This window comes from Cavia porcellus, unplaced genomic scaffold, assembly GCF_034190915.1.
Source record: "Cavia porcellus strain 051 isolate PalLab524CR breed Dunkin Hartley unplaced genomic scaffold, mCavPor4.1 scaffold_16, whole genome shotgun sequence".
NCBI lineage: Eukaryota > Metazoa > Chordata > Mammalia > Rodentia > Caviidae > Cavia > Cavia porcellus.
The window spans coordinates 48,827,909-48,855,646 of record NW_026947499.1 but is presented as its reverse complement, the minus strand read 5'-3'; the positions used below and the strand labels follow the sequence as shown (position 1 = coordinate 48,855,646).

General features: G+C 38.1%; 1 protein-coding gene across 2 annotated transcripts in view; it reads right to left on the bottom strand.

Moving 5' to 3' along the window:
* The window catches only part of Pdxdc1 (pyridoxal dependent decarboxylase domain containing 1), a 52,582-nt gene extending 25,185 nt beyond the window's left edge, over positions 1-27,397 (bottom strand). The window contains exons 1-8 of one of the 2 annotated variants that reach the window (XM_063226631.1): positions 27,171-27,391; positions 15,197-15,327; positions 13,853-13,926; positions 13,313-13,378; positions 10,712-10,792; positions 7,935-8,081; positions 3,757-3,946; positions 1,131-1,199 (exon numbers count right to left, since the gene is read on the bottom strand). In XM_063226631.1, coding sequence (XP_063082701.1) covers positions 1,131-1,199; positions 3,757-3,946; positions 7,935-8,081; positions 10,712-10,792; positions 13,313-13,378; positions 13,853-13,926; positions 15,197-15,220 — 651 coding nt within the window. In that variant the 5' untranslated portion in view covers positions 15,221-15,327; positions 27,171-27,391. Of the gene's footprint in view, positions 1-1,130; positions 1,200-3,756; positions 3,947-7,934; positions 8,082-10,711; positions 10,793-13,312; positions 13,379-13,852; positions 13,927-15,196; positions 15,328-27,170 lie in introns of both variants that reach the window. The other variant, XM_003478186.5, reaches the window with a different exon arrangement.
* Positions 27,398-27,738: the final 341 nt, after the last annotated feature.

Sequence of the window (27,738 nt, the reverse complement as noted above, 5' to 3'; positions counted from 1 at the left end):
ATCCCACAAAAAACATGCAGTAACCAGCTAAAAGTTATACAATGAGAAATAATTTTCAAAAAAACTCAATTCTCAAAATGAATCACTTAAGTCAATTTTTATTCTTGACCATTTGTTTCCCCTAAAACTAGATATGAAATTCAAAATTTTCCTTTAAGACTAACGAGAAAAATTAGTTAATGATATAAAAGCTAAAAGTGTATTCCTGGGCACAGTACAATCCTATAATCCCAACACTTGAGAAACTGAGGCAGGAGGATTACCATGAGCTTGAGCCCAGCCTCAGCTACAGAATGAGTTTAAGGTCAATTTAAACCACACATCGAGACTGTTTCAAAAACAAAAACAAAAACGAAAGCAGAAACAGGAAAAAAAAAAAAAAAACCTCAAAACAAACAAAAAACCCCCACAAAAAGTGTGCATATGCAGGACCAGAAGGACCAGTAGGACCAGTATATCTCTAGTTTTAAACATTTCATGAAAATGTTCAGTCTCCTTTAAAAAAAAAAAAACCACCCCAAAACCTGCACTGATACTGACATACTTATACCTAAATTAAAAAGGAAACTACCTTGAAAAAAAGATACCTAGAAACTATTCCTTTTCCTTTAGCTTTAATATGTAGAAGTTTATTACTTGCATGTCTAAAAATAAAAACAGCTCAACCACAAGATTATGAAGAACCTCAATTTCAAAATGTGCATTCATAAACAGATTCATAAATACTGTATTCATAAAGACAGTGAGTTCAGGACTATTGCAATTACTACTTAAAAGTATTAGTGTTAGAAGAAATTTCTGGTGTTTAATTGGCTACCATGTGTGATAGGGCTGGGTATTGTGTTTAGCATGCATGATGCTCTGGATTCAATATTCAGCCCCCAACCTAGAAAGAAAAAAGAAAAGAAGCAGGTGACATATGATTACAAGAGTACTTAAGAGTCAGGTATTTCTGACCTATGCATTGGTCAGCCTTATGGACATTCAAACACTGAACCAACAGAAAGACAGAGGTAGCGAATAAAAGCTAGTAATTATGTAGAGGCCAGCCAATAGAATGTCTGTTGAAAAGAAGACATAGTTTCAAAATACAATTTCATCCTACTTTATAAACCAAAAGGGTAACTCACCATCTGATGCTGGGACCCAAACATAGTGTTACAGGGGACGCGACATAAACATGGAAAGGGCAAACCAAGCTGCAAGAAGAAACACTCAACTTTAGAAGGAAGATCTTTGTCAATACTCACTTATGAAAAAACATTTAAAAAATTTAAAAATTCACTTATGACTGTAAAACACTGAAGGTCTAATGCAAGACACAATTGTTTTTTAAAAAAATCTCAGCAGGTATGGTGGTGCATGCCTATAATCCCGCACTCGGGAGCCTGAGGCAAGAGAGATGCTGCAAGTTTGAGATCAGCCTGAGCTACACAGCGAGTTCCGGGCCAGTCTGAACTACATAAATAGCAAGACCCTGTCATAAACAAGTGATCTCTCCCCTTAGGAATTCTTAATATTAGAATATATGTTAAAGTACCTTTGGAAGTCATAACAAAAAAAGGGAATTTCCAAGTGCTTTATAAGAGGATACAATGTAAAACTTGCTAACATAGTCAAGTAATACATACAAAAACACTTTTCCAAAGAAAGCACTCACTGAATGCCCAGCATTTAGGAGGGTAATTTAGGATTCCTCCTCCAAGCATTTCTGATAAATAACACTGGGAAAAGACATTTGAAGAACAATATCCTATTTATGGTTCCACCCACCCCTAAAAACAAATAAATATGTATTAGCAGATGTACATTTCTTAGAGAAATAAAGTCAGTGTTATGGAGACAGTTATTATTGTCAAATTATTTTTATATTCATTTCTAGCTTCCAAAACCTTGAGAAATTTATAGTTTTAGAATTGTAAATGGGTGTAGCACATTGTTCTGTGTAACTAAGATTTGATAGCATTTAAAGGTCCAAAAGTTAGTATTTTATTCACACATTTTTCCCCTTAAAGGACTTTTGTTTTGTTGTTTTAAAGCAGGGTTTGAACCCAAGACCTTACACATGACAGGCAAGTGGCTCTGTTACTGGACTACATATATCCCAGCCCTAGAATCTTTTAAAATGTTACAAAATGATACCAAGTAAAATAAATCATTGAAAACTAGGCAGTGTAAGCCACTAATCCACCACTGGTAATAGTTTAGTATATAACTTGCCAGACATTTTCTAGGTATAAATATATACATACAGAAAATCTATTTCTTAGGTACTAAAATACATATATTGACATGTACATAGTTTTGTGACAGCCTGTAGTTCAGGCTGGCCTCAAACTCTTAGCGATCCTCCTGCCTCAACCTCCCAAATACCAAATTCCATGCCCAGTAAAATGAAAATACATTTAAAAACATGAACACAATTATCACACAGTCATTAGTCTGCCATTTGATTTTCTCACTTAACAAAAATACTGCTACCTGTGTTTTGATAATTAGATTGCTATCCCAAAATACCTCCAGATCCACAGGAGCCTGGGGTTTAGGCAGGTACTCAAATAATTTGTAACCTGTTTCTATAAGAACACAGAACCCCCACACTCTTGGCAGAGGAGGCAGCAGGAGGATCACAAATTCAGCCCTAGACCAAGCAACTTAACAAATTCAGGAATGCGTCTTAGAATAAAAAATAAAAAGAGCTAGAGGTGTGGCTCAGTGTCAGGGCCTCGGGTTCAATCCCTACAACAAACAAAAAGCATAATCTCTTGTGATCAGTCTTCACAGCTCATCATCATCTTGAGTCCCTCAATTTCTTCTACTCACCTCCCAGGGCCTTCACATCTCCTAACAACCCTCAAATCCTCTGGGTTTTATGTTAAACATTTCTGGTCAAGAGGGTTAACAATTTATCTCAAGGTAGTTCCCTCAGCTGTGTTACATTCAAGCACAAACTTTAAAAATGGTAATGTTCTTTGATCTAGTAATTGTAGACTGGCTCTGAAAATCTATCAGCAGAATAAAACTACAAATTTAGATAAAACTTTTTTTTTTGTTTTTTTTAGACAGGGTCTTGCTATGTAGTCCAGATGGGCCTTGAACTTGCAATTCTCCTCCCTGAGCCTCCCAAGTGCTGGAATTACAGGAATGTGCCCTATACCCAGCTGGACAAAGCTTTGTGTACCAATATGTCCATAACAGCACTACACAAGGAATATTAGCTAAAAGTGGCCACAGCAAACAAGGAATGGAAACACTCTTAATTGTCCAAAGAGGAAACAATATATTACTTATCATGAAGATATTAAAAATAAGTTTTACTGGAATTGTTAAAACATGATACACTACTCTGATTATTCCAGTAAGTGAAAAAAAGCCAGATACAACTATGTAATCACACATACACTTTGAGTAATGTCTGGAAAAACACAAAATGTTGACTGTGGCTGCTTCCAGGGAATTAAAAAAATATAAACTACCACACATTATTTCTGAATTCAATAATACCAATTTTCTAAATAACAAAACAAGCATAGAAGACCATTCTTCTTTCAACTTGAAAAGAATACCAACAAAAGAAATGTGTCCATGGCTTTCAGAGTTTCAAGATGAGACGAGTATGTGCCCTGCCTATAGTCCCAGCTACTTGAGAAGCTGAGGCAGAAAGATTGCTCGGCTCAGGAATTCAGGGCCACCCTGGGCAACATAGTAAGACTCCATCTCAAGGGGGTAGGGATGGGGACAGAAAGAAAAAATTACCTGATTACAAAGGTACTGGCCCAGGCCAGGTCTAGCAGCAGCACTAAGATATATAACAGGTTTTTTGTTATACAACACGTTGAATCCATCTACTACGAAGTCTTCATATCGAGAATGAATGGCAAGCCTACAGATCTTGGCAAGTCCTTCTCTTTCTTCCTCATGGAAATAAGCACAGCCATTTTCATACCTATTAAGAGACACCTATTTATTAATGTTTTCTGATTAATTCTGATTTACAATCTTATAATCATGGAAGCAATTAGTCTGCCCAGTTAGACATTTTCACCTAGGCCAAAGAGAGGACAGAATAAAACACTCCCATTTAAATGGCTGACAACCTATTACAAGACGAGGTTATAAAGAACAGCGGCAACGATCTTTCATCCATATACTACTCTAGAAGCAGCAGAAAAAGTGGAAAGCAGATTAGGAATCCTCTGCATACAGAAAGTTTGAAGAGCACAGTTCCGGCTTATGAGGGCCAGTGCTAGAAATGCAGGCGTCCGTGTCAGCAGAGTTTAATTCGAAAACATCCAAAATAAATAAAGTTGCCAAAAATGCTAATTGGGTTAATTTTTGGTTTTATTACAATCTACTTGGGGCTTTTATTCTTCTCAATCTCCTGGAGGAGGGAGAATAAAACGAAAGTATTTGATTCAAACCATTGCTCTATCTCCTATTAATATGACAATTGGACAGTAACTAAAATGCTGACACTATCAAACACACATTCTTATTGTCTCAGTGTTTTACATGCATTGACCCATAAGCTCATTTAAACCACATAATCCCATGAATATTAATTCTTGCCCCATTTAACAGATGATAAAACTGAGGCATAAGGTTAAGCAACCCTTCCAACAAGTAGGATATTAGAGCTCAGTATAGCTCCAGAGAAAAGATCCTGATATGTCACTCAAACAATCTTTACTAGAAAGTAAAATTCCTTCCAGGAGAACATGGCAGACAAATAACAGCAGCCACAGAGGCTCTCTGAGATTACCAGCTTAGAATCCAGGAATGGTGCCGTGTGAGGAGTCCCACGCGAGGGGAGATGTACCCTGCCGACCCAGGAACGAACTAAGCTGAGAGAAACCAACTGGAAATGCAATCCTGATGCTATAACAGGAACAGATAAAATCTCAGTGCGGAAGCTGGATCCCACACCATTGGAGGCCGCGATTTGAATTTCCTGCTGCCAATACATCCGCACGGCAGGGAGAGAGACGTGCGAAAGCTCTGAGAGCTGGAATTGGCAAACCAAATGGCGTTGAGAATAGGACTGGCAGAGAGCCCTGCATTGACCTGTGGTGAGTGAGAGAAATGGGGACCCTTTCATAGACTAGGAGGCTCCAACAGAGGACATTCTGGGAACGGGCAGACTAGCCAGAACAGGTCCTTGCAGTGACTTTAGTCGCATATTCCCCTCTCAAGTAGGAGTGGGGGAGAGCGCTTGGCCTGGTGACTCCGCGGACTAAGATCCTGTAGGCTAGCCCAAATCAGGTGCCTGTGCCTGGCGGTGCACCCTAGCAGTGAAGCATTCAGTAGGTTGACCTGGAGGGGCGGGCCCAGCAGAGGCTGCCCAGGTCTGTGTCTCCCTAGTACACTGCAGTGGGCGGGAACACCTAGCCAGCGGATTCAAACAAACTGCCACAGACAAAGAGAAAAAAAAAAAAAAAAACTGAGCCTCCTACATACGCTTGTATGGAAGGAACAAAAAGTATGGGAAAAGGGAACAACAAGAAAGGCTCCTCAGTCCCCAATCCTGAGAACACTGATCCAGGAAAGGGAAATGCAAAAGAGAATGAAGACAGAAAACATGCAATATCAGACACAGCACCTATAGATATAAAATGGTATCTCCAGAGCCTCATAGACGAGTTCAAAAATGAAGTATTTAATGAAATAAAGCAAGAAATAAGTAGAATAGTTAGAGAAACGCTAAGCACTGCCCAACAAAAAACAGATGGTGGAATGGAAGAACAGAAAAAAAGGGGAGAATTGTTTGATGGAGGAAATAGAGAAAACATAGAATACGTGAAGCAGGTTCACAGAGATTACCAGGAAACTAAAAACTCTACTGAAAGCTGGCATAACAGCTTGAAAGAAACTAAGGATAGACTATCAGAACTGGAGGACAGATTTGTAAGGTGGGAGCATAAAATGAAAAACTTCTTAAAAATAACAAGATGACAAACAGCAATAATACAAAGACTAGAAGATGATAAGAGGATCTATAACTTAAGAATTAAGAACATAAAAGAAGTAGGGACACAAACAAATCAACTACAAAAGCTATTCATAGAAATAATCCAGGAGAATTTCCCTAATTTAGCAAAAGGTAAAGATACTCAGATGTATGAGGCATACAGGACCCCAGCCACCTACAACCCAAACAGAGCTACACCCAGGCATATAATAATCAAAATTCCAGAAATCTAATATAAGAACAGAATATTAAAAGCCATCAGAGACAAGAAACAGATCACTTACAAGGGAACACCCATCAGAATTACAGCAGACTTCTCGGCACAAACCATCAAAATCACGAAGAGCGTGGGGGGAAATAATTCAAGCTTTGAAAGATAATAACCTCCAGCCAAGATTGATATATCCTGCACAACTGTCCCTAGAAATGGATGGAAAAACAAGGTGCTTCCAGGATAAAGAGGAACTAGGGGAATTTGCAACCACCAATTCAACTCTACAGAGATTACTGCAGGATATTCTAAAAATGAAAAATACCAAGATTCCAGAAACAGTGGCAGAGAGGCCACAATGAATGGAGCAGAAAGTGAAATGAAGAAGACAAACTGACAACTAATGACAGAAAAAGAGCTCAACAGAAATGAGGCAGAGAAGGGTGGATGGTAGGAACAGCCATTTTGGAGAAAACAAGACATCATAATAGGTAGTGCTGATTTAATATCTTCTTGTTTTGAAGTCCCATCAAGCTTTTGTTTTTCAGTCTCCATCGGTTTTAACGTGTTGTATCTTATTGGGTTTTATTATATGAGATAATATAAACAAAAACTTTTATAGACAAGATTATACAGAAACCATTGTTCATTTTCTGTTAGTTGATTCTAAATACCCTGTAATACTGTCATTCTCTTGAACAGTTTTACATTGTCTTGATATGTTTGATGCTACAGAACACGAAGTTATACCCAAAGATTTTAAGGGAAGAGACACTATGGTAACTACTATTATGTCAAGATTATCTTGTGGTGAAACACTATTTTGCTTAAATGGCTATGTTTTGACCTGCACTGTTTTGTTGTTATGCCCTCTTTTTTAATCTCAATCTCCTTTTTATTATCTACTTTTTCATTTTTATCCTTTTAATTAAGGGAAAAATAAATAAGAAATAGCAGGATATATTATAGTAACCCACTTTGATTTCCTATTAACTTGATTTGAAACTCTGTATTGCTCTCACCATCTTGTTTTGACTGATTTTCCTCTATTCTGTTATGCTTGATAGTATCAAGTTTGAAAGTCTAGGCAGCAACTATGAAGACAATAAGATCCATTGTGACGCCCATTCTGGTTGACTATTATCTTCTTTGAAGTCCTCTAATGTCTCCAATGTTTTGGTTTTGTTGGTCTTATTCTTTACTGTTTTGTTCAATATTATTATAACTGATGATATAGGCAATTCTTTTTAAGATAACAAGAGGCATTATGGTAACCATTGTTGATCACCTTGTATTTTGTTTTTACATTATGTATTATGTCCATCCTTTTGATTTGACTGACTCTCTCCTGGTATGTCACATTTGGTTTTACTTTCTTCAAAAAAAAAGTAATAAGAACTGTGGGATTAATAAAACCCAAAATGTGTAATTGCCATTGTACAAAAGAAAGTTCTCTAAAAGATATAACTGCATATATATTTAAGTGTATAAGACAGATAACCATATTACTGAGTTTTGGTGGATTATTGAACAAAACTGTTTGCAGTCTCACTGTTTGAAAGTCCCCTCTATATGCTTTAATTTTGTAACTTCAACAACTATTTCTAAGATGACAATATGTAATTAACCAGTGATTTCCTACTGTTTATTTTTCTGAAATTCTGTATAACTTGTACCCTTTTTCTGTTTTTTTTCTCCTTAAATAAAATTAAAAAAAAAAAAAAAAAAAAAAAGAAAGTAAAACTCATGTTTTACCTGAAAATTCTGCAGAGCCATAAGGTAGTATCTGAAAGTATCCTAGTTGTAAGCTTCCTCAGCCTCTCTTTGTCCAAAGTTGAAATATAAGCTCCCAGACTATGCCCCAACAAAGCCATGTGACCTTGTTCTCCGATATTCTGGATTCTGTTAATAAAAGTTCATTAGATTAAAAAAAGTGTAAGAGTCAAAGAATAAAAAACAGAACTGAGAGGACAAAATGTTCCATAGAAATTTAGCAGATCTGAAACCCACTTAATGTCTCAGAAGCCAGAAATTTAGATAAATTCAGAAAATTCAATGCATATAAGGTACTGAAAGCAGAAACTTAAAATACAGAAAACACAGAAAGGGCATGGTGGTGCACACCTATAATCCCAACAATCGGGAGGCTGAGGCAGGACTGTTGCAAGTTCGAGACCAGCCTAAGCTACAAAGTGAGCTCAAGGCCAGCCTAAACTGCTATACGGCATAGTGTAAGATACTGTCTCAAAAAGACCCTCCCCCCTAAAAAAAAGCACTGAAAGTTTGGGAGAAAGATAGCGCTAAAATTCCAGTCCTCAGAGATTTTCATTCTTCTTTTTTTGTCTTGTTTCTTTTTATCGGTACCAGGGATCGAACTCACGACTGCCTGCTTGCAAGGCAGGTGCTTATGTCGCTGAGCTAAGTCTCCAGCCCCTCATTCTTCTTTTTGATGTGAAGGTATATTTGTAGCTTTCAAGAAAGAAGTGTTCTCAATCTTAAAGTCTTTAAATGAAAAAATAAATATCCTTTATTGAGTATGTACAAACTGCTTTTGAATAATTTCCTTTTAAAATATTTTTAAAATTAAATACCAGCCTCAAATAGTACAGAGGAGAGGCTGGAGGGCTACAGTGCAGTTGTAGAGCATTTGCCTATCATGTACTGGGCCTCAGGTTCCAATACTTGAACTAAAACTAAAACAAAACAAAACAAACAAACAAACAAAAAAAAGAATAGGGAGGGTATAAGTAGGATAAAATGAGTATAAAACATTTTTTCTACAATTAGTACAGATCAATTTCTGGCATTAGATATATTGAAAATAATACAGCATATGTAAGAGGAGATAGGTACTTTTTTATATTTAGTTAAAATGGAGCAATTTCCTTTACAAAGAATAACTATAAATGTAAGAAATAAGTTACAATTATTAAGAAAAAGACAAAGAACCAAACAGGATCATGGGCAAAAAACCATTCAAAAAAGGGAAATACAAATACAAAAACAATGTGTTTCAAAAGAAAAAGTAATTTTAAATCATGCTGAAATATTTCACTAGAATTCTGGTTTTCACTTACTAAAGATCTTTCAATTTGATAACACATTGTAGGCCCAGGTATGGGAAATGAAGTATTTTCATATACAACTAGTGGGACCGTGAACTAGAATAACTCTAAAGAGGAAAATATAGTACTATCTGTTGAAATTCCAAACACATATACTGCCTGGCCCCCTAATCATACTTCTAAAATTTCACCCTCTAACAGAAATAAGCCTCTATAAGAAATGACATGCATCCAGCTGGGTGTGGTAGCATACACCTAACATCCCAGCACTCTAGGAGACTGAGGAGGAAGGCTCACAAGTTTGAGTTCTACTTGGGCAACTTAGTAATTTCGTGAGACCCTGTCTCAAAAAAAAATTTTTTTTTTAAGTTTTTTTTTCTTTTTTTTTTTTTCCTGTCTCAAAATTTTAAAAAGCTGAGGATGTAGTTCAATGCAAAGCCCTGTGTTCAATCCCCACTATCACAAGCAAGAAAAAAAGGCAGGGGTAGAGGGGAAGAGGGATGAGGAAAAAGGAGTGAAGAAGGAAGAGAAAAAAATGACATGTCCAAATTCACTAGCTGCGGTAATTTTTCCAATAAAACATGAACAGTAAACTAGTTAAATAAAATACAGGTCAATCAGTCAAAGTAAAACTAAATACTTCTCAAGGATAAAGCTCCTGCTGTATGCAATGAACTCCAAGACATAGTGGGAAAAAAGCAGAGTGCCCACTAGGGCATCTGATGTCTTGGAGAGCATGGGTGTGGATACTGTGCTTGTGTATGCACCCATGAGATCTGAGGAGGAGGCATACGTAAGCAACTGGTAACACTGTCTCTAAGGAAGAAAATCAGGTAGAGGGGCAGACGTAGAAACGAAAAATTGTCTTTGTATGCCTCTTTTTTACTGAATTCTAAACAAGAACACATTATTACAAAATTTAAAACATTAAAGACAAAATTAAAATAGATAGCTAAGCAGATAAAGGAATAAAACAACTGTGTGAGTCCCAATGTGGACTATCACCAAGCGGACTGCGGCAGTCTAGCAAGCAGAAGCAGAAAAGCACAGAGCACTTGTTTCCAGTCCTTCTGGCGGCCCTTTTGGCAGGACTGCATATCACAAAAATTATAGGATCTAATTTTTTTTACTCATTTATTGAAATTTTTTTTCTGAGACAGGGTCTCATTATTGTAATTCAGGCTGGTCCTGAATTCATGGCAATCCTCCTGCCTCAGCCTCCTGCATGCTGGGATTACAGGTGTGTATCAACACGCCTGGCTGAATCTAATTTAGTAATGCCTTCCTTTTACAAAATGTTACCTAAAATACATGAATTATTTTTGAAAAGAGAAAACATTATCCTAGTATGACATTTAACTCAGTGCAACACAGTTTCTTAGTAGAGTCACTTGTCAGGATGGAACTGCTAATGAAATCAAGAACACACAAACTTTCCAAGGACAGTGGCAGACCATTCTTTATTACCGGGTACTCTGGGGCTCCTCATCTTCCTCTCCATGCATCAGATTCTGAACTAGCTGCAGGATGCTCACCATATCTTGTCCGCTGCAGAATAAAAAAGAATTGATGGACTAGTGGAGAAAACGTACATGCGCAAACTCATCTACCTACACACAGACACACACATCTCTCTCATCCAACTCAGCTTACCTAAGTTTTTTGACTTTTGTTCTTGAGTAGCTACATGATAAAAGAAGCATCTTGAAATGTAGTTTACACTTTAAAAAAGAAATCAAACTTCTAATTAAACTGAATCCTAGCTGCACATGGTGGTGTATGCGTGTAATCCCAGCACTCAGGAGGTTGAGACAATAGGATTGTTGTGAGTTCGAGACCAGCCTAGGTTACAAAGTGAACTCAAAGCCAGCCTGAACTGCATAGTGAGATATTGTCTTAAGAAGACAAAAACAAACAACAACAAAAAAACTGAATCCTGTTTACCTTTCTTGCAGTTAACTCTTCTACCTAAATGTCAGTTTGGTTTTCAAAAACTTCACCAGCATTTCTATACTAGCTCATTTGAATTTTGGAGTAAAGATTTAGTAAGTGTGATAGAAAAGTCAATAGTCTGTATAAGACAGTAGAAGGGCCCAGCACAGTGGTAATCACCTGTAATCCCAGCTATTCAGGAAGCTGAATCAGAAGGATGCCACGTATGAGGCCAAGAAACTTAATGAGATGCTGTCTCAAGATAAAGTTCTGGGGGTGCAGATCAGTTGTAGAGCATTCAGCTCACATGGGTTCAATCCCAAGTACCACACACACACACATACACAGGTTACAGAAGCAGCAAAAATTACTAATAATGGTACATCTTGTTTTACTCCACCAAGGAGACTTATCTACTTACACTAACAGCATTAAACATGTAATGCAAGCATCATTACATCTTTCCCAAGCTGGGAAACTTGAGATCCACTTAGAATATAAACAGATTTATTTCTATACAAGGTATGTTATTCATTGTTTATTACATGAGGAGGTAAAAAATTATGAGAACCCAAATGGCTAAAGCAGAAAGCAACAGCAAGGCTACTTATTTTACACTAATGTAAAAATGTTATTTCTACTAATAAGAAAATGACTAGTAAAAATCTCTTGTTTCAAAAGTGAAGTAGTGTTAAAACAATGCTAAAAACTTCACTCCTCTCAAAGTGCTGACATTCAAATGAGAGGGAGCCCCTCAGAGATTGCAGTGATTTAGGGCAGGGAGGAAAACTTCAGGCATAGCGAGGTGCTAGTCTTGTGACTTTGAATAAGCTATCCCAACTTGCTAAGCCCTCATGTTATAAAAAGGTGATGGCAAAAATCAGTGTCTATACTTAGCCTATTATTGGCCTCAAATGTTTGATACTGGCAGTGTCAATACTCCTGACCACCACCAGTTTTAATGTCATTCTGAGAGTTACAGTTGTTCTTGGGAGTATCTCTTCCAGGGAAACTGCTGTGGAAAAAGGAGAACAAACAAAACTTCAATCCTGTCTTCTCTTTAAGGAGAGCTATAGGATTTGCTTCCTAGCTGAGCTGTAGATAGCAATTCATACCTACAGTGCTTTGCTGCTTCTCTGAGACACGGGTCTCACCATGGAGTCCAGACTGGCCTTGAAAGCACTATGTAGCCAATGCCGGCTTCAAACTCACTGCAATCCTCCTGCCTCAGCTTCCCAAGTGCTGGGATTAGAGACATGCATCACCATACTCATCTAAGGGCTTTAGTCAGCACAACTCGTGCTACAAGTAGAGGTGACTATTTTATTTTGGGGAGGTGACGATTTTAAAATATTAGTATCCAGGTATGTTACATATAACACTGACTAGCCTGTTGTGACCTTGGCCTTATAACCTTGGACAACTAATTCAAGTAAACATACATTTTAAGGGAGCTGTACTGTTGACCTAACTGCTAGTTTCCTGGTTATAAAAGAAAAAAATGTTTGCCTCAGGAAAGCTGGGTTGGGACCTTAATTCCAGATTGACTGCAAACATCCTGTGAAAATTGAAGCCAGCTACTCCCCCACCCCCAACCCAGTTCAAACCACAAAAACTTGATAGACTTGCTTTAGTTGTCAAAAATTAAATCACTCTGCCAATCAATACTACCGAGATTTTCATTTATTATATTACAAAATGGTATCAAATTAAAATATGTCTCACAATAAAAAGAATCTAAGGAATATATTAGATTTCAAGGATGAACTAAATATGATACTTCAGTTATGAATGCAAATTTGTGCATGACTTTTCAGTCATGATGCTGTGTTAACTTTTGAGTGGAAAAGAGAAAGAGGCTGATAGATTCAGTATTACTAAATGTCAATGGCATTTCAATTTTCTGTTACACTGCATAAAACTAGTTAAATTTTCTTTGAGTTCATTCAAATTTAAATTGCAAGTAAGGGAGAGGTAAAATCTTGAGTTAAGAAAAACTTATACCTTTAGAGCCAGAGATATAGCTCAGTGGCACAGAGTGTGCCTATTAGGAGCAAGGTCCTATGTTTAATCCCCAGTACCAAAAAAAACCCCAAAAAACAAAACTTCATACCTTTAATCTTCATTGCAACCTACCTGCCCTGGAGTGGCCCTGGAATATCCTCTGATAGAAGCTTCTTTTCTTTTTCCTCTTCTATTCTTCTAATGTAAAGGAAAGAAAAATTTTATCATATTAACTTGAACATATACACGTGACCACATTATTTAGAACTTCTTAGTGACCAACACAAGGTTTGAAACACATGTGTCACATTTCAGATCCCACTTTTGAGCAATCTAAGTTTCAGGAAAAGAAAAGAATATGAATAAAAAAACTTCAACCCATCTCTCAGTTAATGCCTGTATGATCTAAATATCTAATAAGAATTTACAGATTCAAGTCAATATATTATATAAATGAAACTTACAATGACAGGACAATTATAAGTCCTTCCCCTTAATTTCAAAATCTTTTAACTACAAAGTATCTTCTATACCAGACAAATAACCAGTTTTAAAGTCAGCATAAGCTATGCATGGCATTCAGGAGTTAACAGGTATCAGTCAGAGAAGGAAACCAGGGCCACCAGTTCCAAAATGGGTTGAACACATGAAGGCAGAGGGTGGCTCCCTTACCTCTGACCATCCTCCAGCATTTTCATTGCCTCCTTTAAGTTCTTCCCCATTTCAGCTAATGTAGGGTCTGCTATCTGGGAAACCAAAAAAGGTTCAATTTTAATGCTCATGTATCACTTCTGCAATATAATTCAAAGAGCAAATCCAAGTGTTTTGGATTTACAAAACACAAATATTATGAAATGTGTTCAATTTTCAACCATATAAAAGTATAACATAAAATAAAAAATCCTCCAGTTGTACTCCCTACAGGATACCACTTGAAAGCATGGTACAGCTCTTTCCAATTAGAAAATGTTGAACTTTGAGGGGCGGTACTGAGGATGAACCCAGCTCCGGAACAATCTAGGCAACCACTTTGCACTGAGCTATGCACACCCCAGACTGGAGTACTGGATCTTACGGGACCTAGACCAGGGTTCTTCTGACTCTTAACTCCCACCAAGAACTTGGGGGTGAGAGGATGTTAAAAACTTGGGAGTCTGCCACGATCCAGGGCAGCTCCTGAGGTTCTTGGGATTAAGGACCAGTAAGAGGATGATAAAAATGAAAGACAAGGCTGGGGTCAGGTGGAGTCCTTATCCTCTTGATAGGAGGAAAGGAACTGCTCAACCACTGTAGTACATTTACTTATACCCTCTAAAGAAGAATGTCAATTTCAACCCCACAGTCTAACAACTCATTTGCCTGGTACACCTGGGCCCCTTGCTTTCTAGGTGCTGGCACAACTTGTTTACATAGTTTGTTTTGGTCTTTGTTTTTTCTGGGTTGGCCTTACTTTAGCCCCACATATGAGATCAATCTTCAGCTTTAAAGGTTTGGCTCCGAACAGGAGTCTTTAGGTTTTTAGCTTATCTCTCATTAAACTTAAATATGTAGGGATTTGAACAAAACTTGATTTGTAAAAAGTTTCATTAAAAAGTAAAAGCAGGACTGGGGATTTAGCTCAGTGGCACAAGCATCTGCCTGGCAGGCATGAGGTTGTGAGTTAGATCCCTGGTTCCAAGAAAAAAACAGAAAAAAGCATAGTGAGGTGAGGAAATTAAGACAGAGAAGTGATTTGCTGGTGGTCACAGAGCTAATAAATGACAGCATGGTGTCGAACTCCTAGGCACTCCTGCTTCTGCCTCTATTATATCATACTGACTCTCACAAGTAATCGTATAGCCATAGCCACTCTGATTGTTAAACAAAACAGAAAAATCATTTTCTAACAGGCATTTTCAATAAAATCCACCAGTTGAATGTAACAATGAATAGTTTAACATGCAATCTAAAGGGTGTCAGTACTCTAATTATGACTTAGTAAGAGGAATTGATAATGGTCAAGAGAATTTATCTTACTCTGTTGGTCACGTTCCTTATCATCTTTAATTCTTACTCCACTCTGTGTCTGCCATTATCCGGGTCCAATGGAAAGATACAGTTTTGCTTGATCATCCTTATTTCCACGCTTCATGCTTCTAATACTTGCCCTATTGGAAATGAACACCCTTGTGCCTCTTATCTCTAGCTAGTTACTCAATGACAATTCAGTATTTCCAGGAAACTTATGGATAGAAGCATTTTTACTCTTTCCTAACAATGCAGATGACATCCCCCCCAACCAAATAACTGGACTTGCCTGATACCCACCCTCAATAAAACAAAAAGGGCTGCATTTATGGGACTAATGGGACAGACCCTATACAACTGGGGCCATTCTGACATGTAACTGCCATTTACCTATATGATTCCTTAGGGCACAAATTCAGGCTTATACTAATTTTGATTTCTTTTATAGAACTAAAAAGGGTTCAAAGTCAGATTCATGGGCAGCACTGGGGATCAATACACTTCATCTATAAGTACAACACAGCTTATTCTTCTACAGGACTAGAATTTGTTTTTGTTGTTTTTACTTTTCTTTTGTTTTGGGTTTTTTGTTGTCGTTGTATGTTTGTTTGGGTTTTTTTTTTTTTCAGTTAAGAATACATAAAATAGCCAAACCTGGTGGTGCACTTGTAATCCCAGTACTCTAGGAGACTAAGACAGGAGAACTGTATGTTCTATTCTAACCTGGGCAACCTAGCAAGACCCTGTCACAAAATTTAAAAACTGAAAAAGGTAATTTTCACCATGCACTAAACTAAAGTCAAAATGGATCAAAGATCTGCATATTAAAACAGGCTCAGTGGCATAGTACCTGTCTGGCAAGCACAAGGTCCTGAGTTTGATTCTCGGTACTATAAATAAATAAATATTAAAATGGAAACATTAAATCTGCTGAAAGATACAATAGGTAAAAACTCTTAAAGACACTGGTGTAGGCAAAAACTTTATGAATAAAACCCCGAATGCACAAGATCTATCATAAGAAATCAACAACTGGGATCTCATTTTATTAAAAACCTCTTGCCAGAGAAACCACTAACAGTGAAGAGACAACCCACAGTGTGGGAAAAAAATGTTTGCCAGCTGTTCCTCAGACAAAGGAATACTATTGAGAACATATAAAGAGCTGAAAAAATCCCCTCTCCTCCAATTTAAAGACCCAATCCAAAAATGGGCATTTGAGATGAATACATACTTCTCAGATGAAGAAATATAAACAGCAAATAAACATATGAAAAAATGTTCAAAGTCACTGGTCATTCAAGAGATGCAAATTAAAACAACACTGAGATTCCACTTTACCCTGGCAAGAATGGTTATTATCAAGAAACCAACCAATAACAAATGCTGGAAGGGCTGCAGGGAAAAGGAACTCTTCCACTGCTGGTGGGAATTAGATTGGTGCAGCCACTGTGGAAATCAGTGTGGAGAGTCTTCAAAAAAACTAGGATTGGAGATCCCATTGGACCCAGCTATTCTCCTTTCGGGTATCTTCCCAGAAGAATTCAAAACATCATACCAGAGGGATATATGTGCAGCCATATAGCAGCACAATTTAGAGTAGCTAAATCTTGGAAACAACCCACTAACCGAGGAATGGATAAAAAATATGTGGTCGTTTTATACAAAGAAGTACTACTTAACTGTAAAGAAAGATAAACGAGACTTTTATAGGTAAATGGATGCAACTCAAGACCATAATAATAAGTGAAATAAATTAGATGCACATGTGTAAACACCATATTGTCTCCCGAGAAGCTGAAAGAGTAAATAAATCCAAAATTTACCCTAGATATTGTAAAATGGGAAGAAACTTAAAAATGAAAGAGAAACTGGTATAGTATACTAGTATACAGTATACTACTAATTTCTCTTAGTTCACTGAAAAGAAAGATTTGTGCTAATATTGTTTGGAAAATTCAATGCCAATACCTTGAATTCTGAGTAACTAATCTAAAGATAACAAAACACAGCATATTAATTGTTATTAGCCTATCATCTTGTTTTGAAATTCTATCTTTTTTTTCTCTTTAAAATAAAATTAAGTAGGGCTGGGGGTTTAGCTCAGTGACACAAGTGCCTACCTGGCAAGCGCAAGGTCGTAATTTTGACCCCTGATACCAAAAATAAATGAAAATTAAGGGGAAAAAACACTGAAAAAGTAGGGTAAGGAATGGAGATGAAAGTCACTGCAAAGGCACTGGGTTCAATTCCCAGCATCAGGTGGATGGAGACAGACCAGACAAAATAGCTGACTTACTTTAGAAGTCTCTCACCTTGAACACTATGAATTTAGAAACACTAGAATTATATGTAATGACAAGATGCTGACTTTGTGAAAGGCAGGAAGAAAGTGCAGATTTACCATCTCCTACCCGAGTCACTCACTGAGTGGACTGACCTATGTTTGAATTGTTCTTGCTCTTCCTTTCTTTTACGGGGTGGAGTACAGAAAGTAACAATGATAGTTAAATTAGAGTAAACTAAATGGGAATGATTCTAATGCTGTAGATCCTAATGTGGTTGATATATTAACCAGATAATCCAAAACATGAAGCCTTATCCAGCTGAAGGGTAATATCAGGCTTTAAAGACAAAGAGGACTCTGAGAATAGCTGAATATTAATTGGTTCCTTAAAACCAAAAACTGACTACATAAAGTGGCCACTGCAGGCAGCCACTACTTTTTATTCACGTTTCATATCTTCAGCACCTGTTACAGTGCCAGACCAGGGAGCTGTGTGATCAATGTTACCATATAATAGCGGGACAACAGCCAGACACTAAACCAATGAATAAAAACTTAAATTGCCTAAAGATGCCTATAGTATTCAGTATATAGAAAGAGATAGTAAAGGGAGAAATGGTATTGTATCAGGTTCTTAGGAAGACTGTCATAATTGCTGTATTTCTTAGCACCAAGCAAGGTCTGCCACAGAACAAGTATTCAGTAAGATTTATAAACCTTAATAACTACTCGTACTGGGTTCCTTACTGTAATCCAGGCATATTAATTAACCCCTTTACATTACTTTCCAACTAACACGAAGCCATATAGTTAGTGTGCTTTAAAGTCAAAATTTAAAACAATCTTTATTACTGCAGAACTAGGACTCTAACTTCCAGAGACTGAGTGCCCAAACTGCAACCCAAAACCCCCTTATTTATTGTAAAGTGACAACACTACAATTAAACCTGAATACTGAAGTTTTAGTTTAGGAAAAAAAACAACATACAGTAACATCTTTTTTCTTAAAAACACAACAACAAAGCCAGGTGTGGTAATGCATGCCTATAATCCCAGCACTGGGAGTCTGAGGCAGGAGGATCCTTAAAGTTCAGGACCAACTTGGGCTACAAAGTGAGTTCAAAGCTAGCCTAAACTGCATAGTGAAATGGTCTCAAATACACCAAAAAAAAAAAGGGCCAAGGATTTAGGTCAGTGGCGTAAGCACCTGCCTGGCAAAGCACAGGTCATGAGTTCAATCCCCAGTATGAGGGGAAAAAAAAAAAAAAAACCACAATACAGCTTTCAATGATACAACCAGCTGTTTATTAAAAGGTAAAAGTTTGCATCTGGCTTTCTTTTGCACAATTAATGTCACCTCTGCTGTTGTAAGCATGCTCATAATTTGTCAGACGATGGAAGGAATGGCCTGGCTGGCATGCCCACATTGGGCTCTGTGCCACTACAGCACACATGCCATAGGTTTGCCACCACTGTACTAAGTGACCCTGCGTCTCTTATCAAATAACTCAATGAAGCAACTCACACTCTAAAAAAGTTCTCCATTCAAAAATCATACTTAGAACTGAGCTTTGATTTTAAAGATTATCTTTGCTTAATATTTTCACTTATGAAAATAACAATGATTCTTCACATAGGGAAAATGTCCATCCTACATCAATCATGCCTAGATGACTATAAACTTATCTAAACTTGCACATTTTTAAGACTGAAAGGGGATACTATTAATAATTAAACCAGGACAAAAGGTATAAACTGGGATGGTCCTGAGCAAACCAGGATGTACAACTACCCTACCCTTAACTAAAACATTTACTTCAGATCGTAGCCCATTATTCCACCTACAGAAGTCCAAGGAAGATTTATGTAATGGTGGTGGTTTAAAAGTTATAAGGTAAAATAAAAGCCAATATAAAACTTGAAAGTTGTGTGCCTACAGTGCAGATATTGCCAGTGGCATATGTCTCGATTCTCTAGGATCTCACAGTATTGCCACTATGTGAGACTTCTTTTTCTCACCCATAAACATGGAAAACATTTTCCTGTATTTAAATCTTGAGTAAAATGACCTGATAAAATCTGGGGCTTACTAGGAACAAATTTAGGGAGAAAAAAGGCCCCTTTTTCAAAACAGAAAACTCCACAGTTTCTAGTCTCTCCTCTGTGGTCAGTTGGCATTTACTCTGCTTCCTTTCTAAGATTTTTCCTACCAACTTTAAGCAAGGCAGTTCAGGTGTAATATATGCAAACGCATCCCAAGGTGCTTTTGTAGGAAAAGGAGCCACAACCAACACAAACTCAAAAATGGGTTGGATTCCTAGGACCCTCTGCCTGCCTTTAAGCTTTAAACAGACTGGTAGCAATTATACCATCAAATGGTAAAATTTACCAAAACAAATTCAATAAAATATTTTCTAATCACAAAACTGATAAGATGGCCACTGTTAAGAAATTCAGAAACATACTTCTCTTTGGTTGTAACTTAAACAAAAAGGTGGGTGAACTTTTTTAAAGTCAGTTGGTGGGGGGATGGTAATCAGGAGTCAAACTCAGGACCTTGCATTTGCCAGGCAGGCACTTGTGCCACTGAGTTATATTCTTAGCCCTTAAAGTAAATTTAACAGAAAATATTAAGTAAATTATATAGGTGGTACACTTATGACAAAATTCACAGAGATATAAAGTGAATAACTTTTTCCCCCAAATCCATTTTATTTTGAAGAGAAAAAAAATCTTTCAAAATACAACAGTCACGGGACAATACGTTGAGCATTGCTGTCCCCAAATCAGTTGCCCAGAGCACATCTGCATTTAATTATCCGAAAGTATCAGCACAAACCTTGCACTTCAACGAACAGAGAAATCAGTAATACAATTATCTTAACAATATTGTATATATAACACTATTATATATATATATATAAACTACACACACATATATATTGTTTCTTTCAGCTTCTCATACTCGTGAGACAATATGAAGAGTTTCTTGAGAAATATAGACCTTGACCTAGGGTGGTGTGCTTATCTTGCCTAAGGACCTGGGTGCAATATCCAGAGCCCCTCATCTCAATCTAACAATAGTAATTCACAACAGAAATACACAGGCTGGAGGTATAGCTCAGTAGTAGAGTGCCTGTTTCCATGCTGGAGGCCCTGTGTTTAATACTTAGAGTCCTCAAAAAGGAAAAAGAAATTATATAATTGTAGTTTTAATAAATTGGTTTTTTCAGGGAGAGAGTATTCATATTTGGCTCTAAGGGGTACTGAAGAAAAACTGAGAAGAAATCAGCTATTCACATCGGACACAGATTGATACATTAAATGCTAGTGTGTATCATAGCCAAATGTGATCTTGCAAGTTCTTCAAGTGGTAGAAAAGGGAAAGAAAACAGTAAAAACACAGACTGGTAAAAATTTGTAGATAATGAGGCAACAAAATTAATATCAGATATTAAACCTCAGTTGCACAGTAGTACCTGGAGGGAGGGAAAACAACAAAATCACTTCTGAAACACACGCTGGAAATGCCAGAGCTTCAAGTCTAAATTTCATAAGAAAGTATTCCTATGGATCACTGCCTCTAGAATCCATTCATTCAGACATATAATGAGTAAATGTTTCCAAACAGCTTCACAGAGGGAAGGATACCAACACAACAGATAAGCTTTATTTCCACAACCTTCTTTGCTTAACTGCACTCATGTACTTATTCAGGGAGGAAAAGAAAACTGCTTAAAGAGAAGCATGCTATAGTAACTAGATATAATAACTCTTTCATTGAGATTAAATTCTTTGAAGTGTTCTTATGGCTTGTTAGTAGGCAATTTTGTCAGTAGGCAATCGAATCAGATAAAAGATATTATTCTTGAGCTAGGTATACAGATATTAGTGGAGTAGTTACCTAGCATGCTCAAGGTATGAGCTTCCATCCCTTGTACTACCATGAAAAAAGAAAAAGAAATTTTTTATTAATATCATTTCTAAAATTGCACTGGGATTATATAGAATTTATGCTGGCAGCCTTTTTTTTTTTTTTTTTTTTTTTGTGGTAATGGTACCAGGAAATGACCCAGGGCCTTTACACTGAATTGTGTTCCCCGCTGTTTACTTTTATTTTGAGACTGAGTCTTGTTAATTTGCCCAGGTGGGGCTTGAACTTGTTATCCTCCTGCCTTAGCCTTCCACAGTGCTGGTTACAGGCATGCATTACCATGCTCAGCTGGCAGACTTACCATAAAAACATAGAGATGAACTCTGAGGAAAGAAAACCAATTCCTGAAGCCTGAGCCTATCTTCAGACCTTTAGAATTGAACAGTGTGAAAGTGCCAACTTTTTATAAGGCACAAAACCAGCAACTTCTAAAGGCTTAAATTTGCTGTTTCTGCCTTTCTGTAGTAGGAAAATATTATATGAAAAGTTTATTTCTTGCCAGGTGTAGTAGTGCAAACCTATAATTTCAGCACACTGGAGGCTGAGGCAGGGAGATCATAAGTTTGAGACAGGCCTGGGCAATCAAGTAATTTCGGGAGACCCTGCATCAAAACAAAACAAAACGTCAGGGATGTTTATCAGTGAGATGGCCCTGGGTTAAAACTCCAACACCACAAAAAGAAAAGGCAGGTAGTTTACTCCTCTTAGTCATTTGTAACTTAGAATGCTTTTTCACAGAAATAAAGCCCAAAGATAGATCTGAAGTACTGTCCAACCTCTAACTTTAAGGTAGCTTAACACTTAATACTACAACAAAGCAAAACGAAACAAGAAGACAAAACCTACTGCAACAATCCTAATAAATACAAAGCAAACATTTGAAATACTAGTATCATCATGAAATACTATTATCACCCTGAATTCTGCTTGAAGAGGATGAATTTAATTTCAGATAAATAAATCAATTTCTAAAAAATATTTTGGACCTTTTCAATGCGACTAGAGGCACTAGTCCTTTTTTTTTTGTATCTAATTTAACTTTAAAGGATGAAATGGCTTTCCTATCTCAATTTACAGACAAAGCAACAATAAGGCAAATTATAAAATAAAAATCTACATTTACAACTAAAACTCTAGAAAAAAAAAAGAACAATTCTGAACTAAATATTCCACCTAAAGAATCTCTTCCACAAAATCTTTCCTGGCCACTTACTCTGTGTACCCCAACTTGCTGCTTAATTCCTGTGCTACTTTCTATTCCTTTGCTGAACAAGCATTTGTCTAAAAATGTACATGCCCCTTATTAGAACACACACAACCTCCTGGAGGGTTTACATCTTATTCAACTTCTGTATCCATCAGCACTGGGATTTGACCCTCAGTGAACTTGTGAGTAGTAAAGTATAAATCAAAACAGGTTTCTGACAACCAAGGGGTCGAGGGTGAGGGGCAGGGCTCTGTGCCAGGTGGCTTACCTAGCATGCCTGAGACCCGGAGTTCAATCCCCCGCCCTGAAATTGTTTCTGCTTTTTGTGGAGATCAATAACACTAAAATCAAACAACACTTACCTATAATTTTAAACTTAAAATCTGGGTTTATAATGGAATAATGCAGACCAACGGCAGCTCCGCGACTGACTACCTCTGCAATCTTGAACAGACCAAGAACCACCAAGGCTATACATTTTTAGGAGTAGGCACTTTGTACTATGGCGAAATCCCATCAGTCTCCTCTGACATCCACCATTAGGTAATCATTTACTGCCATAGCCACCATGCACCTGTATGTAAAATCCTCACTTCCTGATGACAACACAAGAGGTCAGCTTTAATAGAAAACTAAAATCACAGCCTACCATCTCTGTACAAAAGTCCTCCTTTTACCCAAGAGTGGGCTATGCAAAGGCAAACACAGAAACTCATCATTGCTAGCTCGCCTAAGACGGGTTCTTGTCTCACTTTTTAAAGAGCAAGGATAGAGATGGCAGTCCTTATCATTAAGTAATGATCAGGGATGTTCTGTTCTTCTGCTTCTAATTCTCCTCAAAAACTTCTAGGAAAACATTAAGGTAACAGAAGATTTTCGAAAGAGACAGACAACCAGACAGAAAAGGGGAGAGACACAGAGAGAAACAGAGACAGAAAGATGGAGAAAGCGACAGACAAGAGACAGAGATAGACAGAGACAAACAGACAGAGAGAGAGACAGATGGAGAAAAACACACAGCCAGTGAAACAGAGAAAGCATACTTATAGGCAGGCAAGCCAGCTATTCAAGATGAGAACAAGAACTAAAATGAGCTGAGGTGTAATTATTTAGGTAACAGCAGGGTTCAAGTTGCCTCATTCAGAGATAGGATATAAGTAGTACCTTAAACTGCCCAGCTCCGTTGTACTGTCCTATAGAATTTCCTTTGGCAGTGGAAATGATCTATAACTGTGCTGCCTGTTACAGCAGCCACAAGATGACTGTTAAAACACCTGGAATGTCAGTATAACTTAGAAAATACAATTTAAACTTTTATTAATCAAGATTTAAGGCTGGGGATTTAGCTCAGTGGCATAAGCGCCTACCTGGCAAGTGTGAGGTCGTGAGTTTGATCCCCAGTACCAAAAAAAAAAAAAAAAAAAAAAAAAGAAAATCTAGATTCAAATTGCTGTTACTAGTGCAACTCCAAGCTTTGTAAATTAGTGATTTTCAACTAATTTTTCCTACCCCCTAGGACACAGGTGCCTCCACCTGGACTCATTTTTAGTTGTTACAACTGAGGAAAGAATACTATTGGCATCTAGCAGATAGTGGTCAGGGATGCTGTTAAATATGCTGCAAAGCACACACCACTGCCCCAAAACAGAAAAGCAGTCCAAAATGTCGGGAATACTGAAGTTGAGAAATTTTGCTCCATATGTGCTCAAGGATGGAATTAAAATAAACACAAAACAAACTACAGTACACCTTATCTAAACATAACACACATGAAGAAAGTTTTTTAGGCAACAGGAAAAAAGGTTTAAATCAGCAAACTTTTACTAAAAAGTGTGGGTGTGTATATGGTGGAAAATTTATAAAGAGCATCATCACCATCAGACTAATTACTTTCCCTGTAGCATTTCTTTTTGCTTTTTTTTTCTTGGTACTGGTAATCAAACTCAGGACCTCAACCTTTGTCAGGCAGACACTGTGCCACTGAACTATATCCCTGTACCACTTCTTTACTTGCATATTAACGTAAGTGAATTCTGTAAGATTATCCTACAGGACCCCATCCCCTTCCTCCCTTCCTAGTTTGAATTCCCTGCCCTTCCAATTAACCCACCTGGTTTCTTGAGATATCACTCATTTCAGACACAAGAGAATTGATACTATTGTGAAAGAAAAGCAAATCACAATAAAAGCGGCTTTGTCACTGCAGTGTGCACGTTTACATATTAACTAAAGGAAAAGACAAGGTACAGAATTACATTTAGACAAAAGAAAATATAGGGAGTGATTCTACTAAATGGTAGCATACTATAGCTTGAAATTTTACAGGATAAACATCAAATAACCTTGTGGTTACTGTAGCTTTATAAATTATGCATAGTCAATTTAAAGGCATTCATTCAAAACTGTTCAATAGCTTTAAAATTTATATTAGCAATGTATAATTCAACTCCAGAGTAGCCCGTTCCTCAAAGAAACTGGAATAATGAACACAATGTTTCACTTTGATTTAAACTGTTTTTAAGAATACAAAGTCATCAAAATTTATCTAATGACAATGCCTTCTTCTGCTCACTGAACATTAACATAAGAAACTGTCTATTAATGGGCAGTTTCTCCATTACTTCATGGAATATAAATAAAACACAATCCTAGTCATAAAACATTTACATTAGAGTTTTCACACTGGTGGAAGGCAGAAATTTCCGGCCTGTATGTTCTGAATTCCTAAAAATTCACTGCAATTTTTGTGAATGCTCCAACCTTGAAATTCCTGGAGTTTCAGTTCCTCTAAGAGTCTTTTAGAGAGTTTCAGATCTTTTATCAATAATTAACATTTAGGAAGCAACCACTATAATCTACTAATCAAATGTCAGAAAAGTAATATTTATAGTAGGATTCCAACTCATTTGGTTTTGCAGATTTGCTGATAGTTACTCTTGGAGAAAAGATCACCCAGGTTCCTTTAGGTTTCTAATTAAATGATGTAAACCCCACCCTACCTACTTACAAAAGTGGAAGGCCAGAGATTTAGCTCAGCGACCTAAGGGTCTGCCTGACAAGCACAAGGCTGTGAGTCCAACCATCCACAGTACCAAAAAAAAAAAAAAAAATCACAAACATATGAAACTGTAAACACAGAAGAGGCATTTTTAGCAACATTTTATATTCAATTACTGGAGTTACACACACGATTCTGACCAGCTTTCTTAGCCTCAATGATACTGACGAATTGAGCCAGATAATGTGTGGGTGGCTATCCTGTGCAGTAGATGCTGTTCAGCAGCATTCTTGGCCTCTTTCTTTTTTTTTTTTTTTTTGGTCTTTTTCATTTTTATTGGTAGGTACCAGCAGCAATTCTCTGTCCCTCTGCGATTTAAATTACTTCCAGATGTTGCTAAATACCCCCCACCCAGGAAACAAAACTGCTCCATGGTTGAGAACCATTCATCTTGAATAAAATTCAAAGTATCATAAAGATGGCCACTGTGCCAATCAGAAGACTTAACAAAAACATCTTAACTTTTCTTTTCCTGTTTTCCACCCAGAATATACCATTACCATCCTATGCTCATGACATATAGCTCAACTTCTACGATTACTGCTTTCCGTGTGAAGTAAGCAAACCTATGCCAGGCTAAAATGAATATTAAACATTAGCCCTACTCCTGAATTCCACATGGAGGAAAAACAGTCTGCATAAAACTGGACAAGCAAAATCCTAAGCAGAAAGACAGGAGGACTCCAGAAAGTCAGATGTCGGGCACAGAATGCAGGAATCTATGAAGAATCCCAAGCACCTGTTCTCATTTGCAAGCCCTAAATCAGGGACAATTAGAACCCATTTCACTTGTGTGAGCAGTCTGCCAAGGTACATCACGCTACTGATTTCCCTCAAGGGAAACCAAGGTAAGGTTCCGGTGGATTTTGGGGCTGATGCCAAGGTCTCTTTTGATCTCCAGAAAGAAGGTGTGGAACAGCTACAATCTCCGAAACTTAATTCACACTCTACAGAGCACCTACCCTTTTCAGGATCCCAGAGCCAAACACTTGCCCAGTGTTTGCAAGCCACAGCATCAGAATCACGTGGGGTAACTTGTTAAATACACAGGAACAAGTCCGCCCCGCAGAGGTTCAGACCAGAAGAGGGCTGAAAATCTGTATTTTTACCAAAGGTTCCAGGTGATTCCTATGCACGCTCAAGTTGGAAAGCCACTGCTTTAATAATTCCTCACGTGGAAACCGCAGACAGACCCACAGCTTTGCAGCTGTTTCCAAAATAACTGAGGATTCTTTCTAGGCACAGCTGGGGCCCAAACTGATGGCTCCCGTCATCTGAAAGGGCCCGAACCCTCGTGGAACCTCCGCAGAGCCCAAGGGCGGCCCCGAAAGAATCCAGCATCTCTTAGCCACCCGACTCCATGACTTAAACAGGCCTCCTCGGGCGAGCCCCTCAGCTCCGATCCCCTTCCCAGGTCACTAAGGCAGCTCGCGGAGGAACAGCCACCCAGAAGGCTGATACTGGGCTTCAGCGCCGGCCCCCACCAGCTGTACAGACCTTCTCCAGGGATGCTTCCATGGCTGAAGCGGTCGGCGGAGTCGGTGGTGACCTGGCGCTACTTCCGCCTCCCGCACCAGAAAGCAGTTTCCACGCTGGCAGCGCTGACGCTCCCCAGCCCGCGGGGCGGAGAGGAGGAGGAGCTGCCCGGCGACACCGCCGGCAGACAAGCTGTGGTTGCGAGAGGCGAGGCAAGACTAGGCGAGGCGTAGGGGGGGTGGGAGCTGTCTGGGTGGGCGGGGCCCTCTAGGCTTCCGTACCTGGCCGTCAGCTGGCCAGCCCTAACGCGCCCAGGTGAGGGGGAAGAAGATGGGTGGTGGAACTGTTCCAAACTCACTTTTTCAAGAAGCCTGTCCAAATCTCCCACGTAAAGATATAACAACCAAAAATTATCATTCATGGAGTGAAAGGCTAAAAATACTAGTGATGAACCTGCTCTTTCGGGCTCAGGCTTCCCAGTTCCTCCTGCTGTCAGCACCTCAGGAATGGAACATTCCGTTTACCTCAGCGGGTTGGGGCAAACCAGCGCCCGTGCGCTTGCGCAGATTGGCCGAGGCGCGGGCGTTCC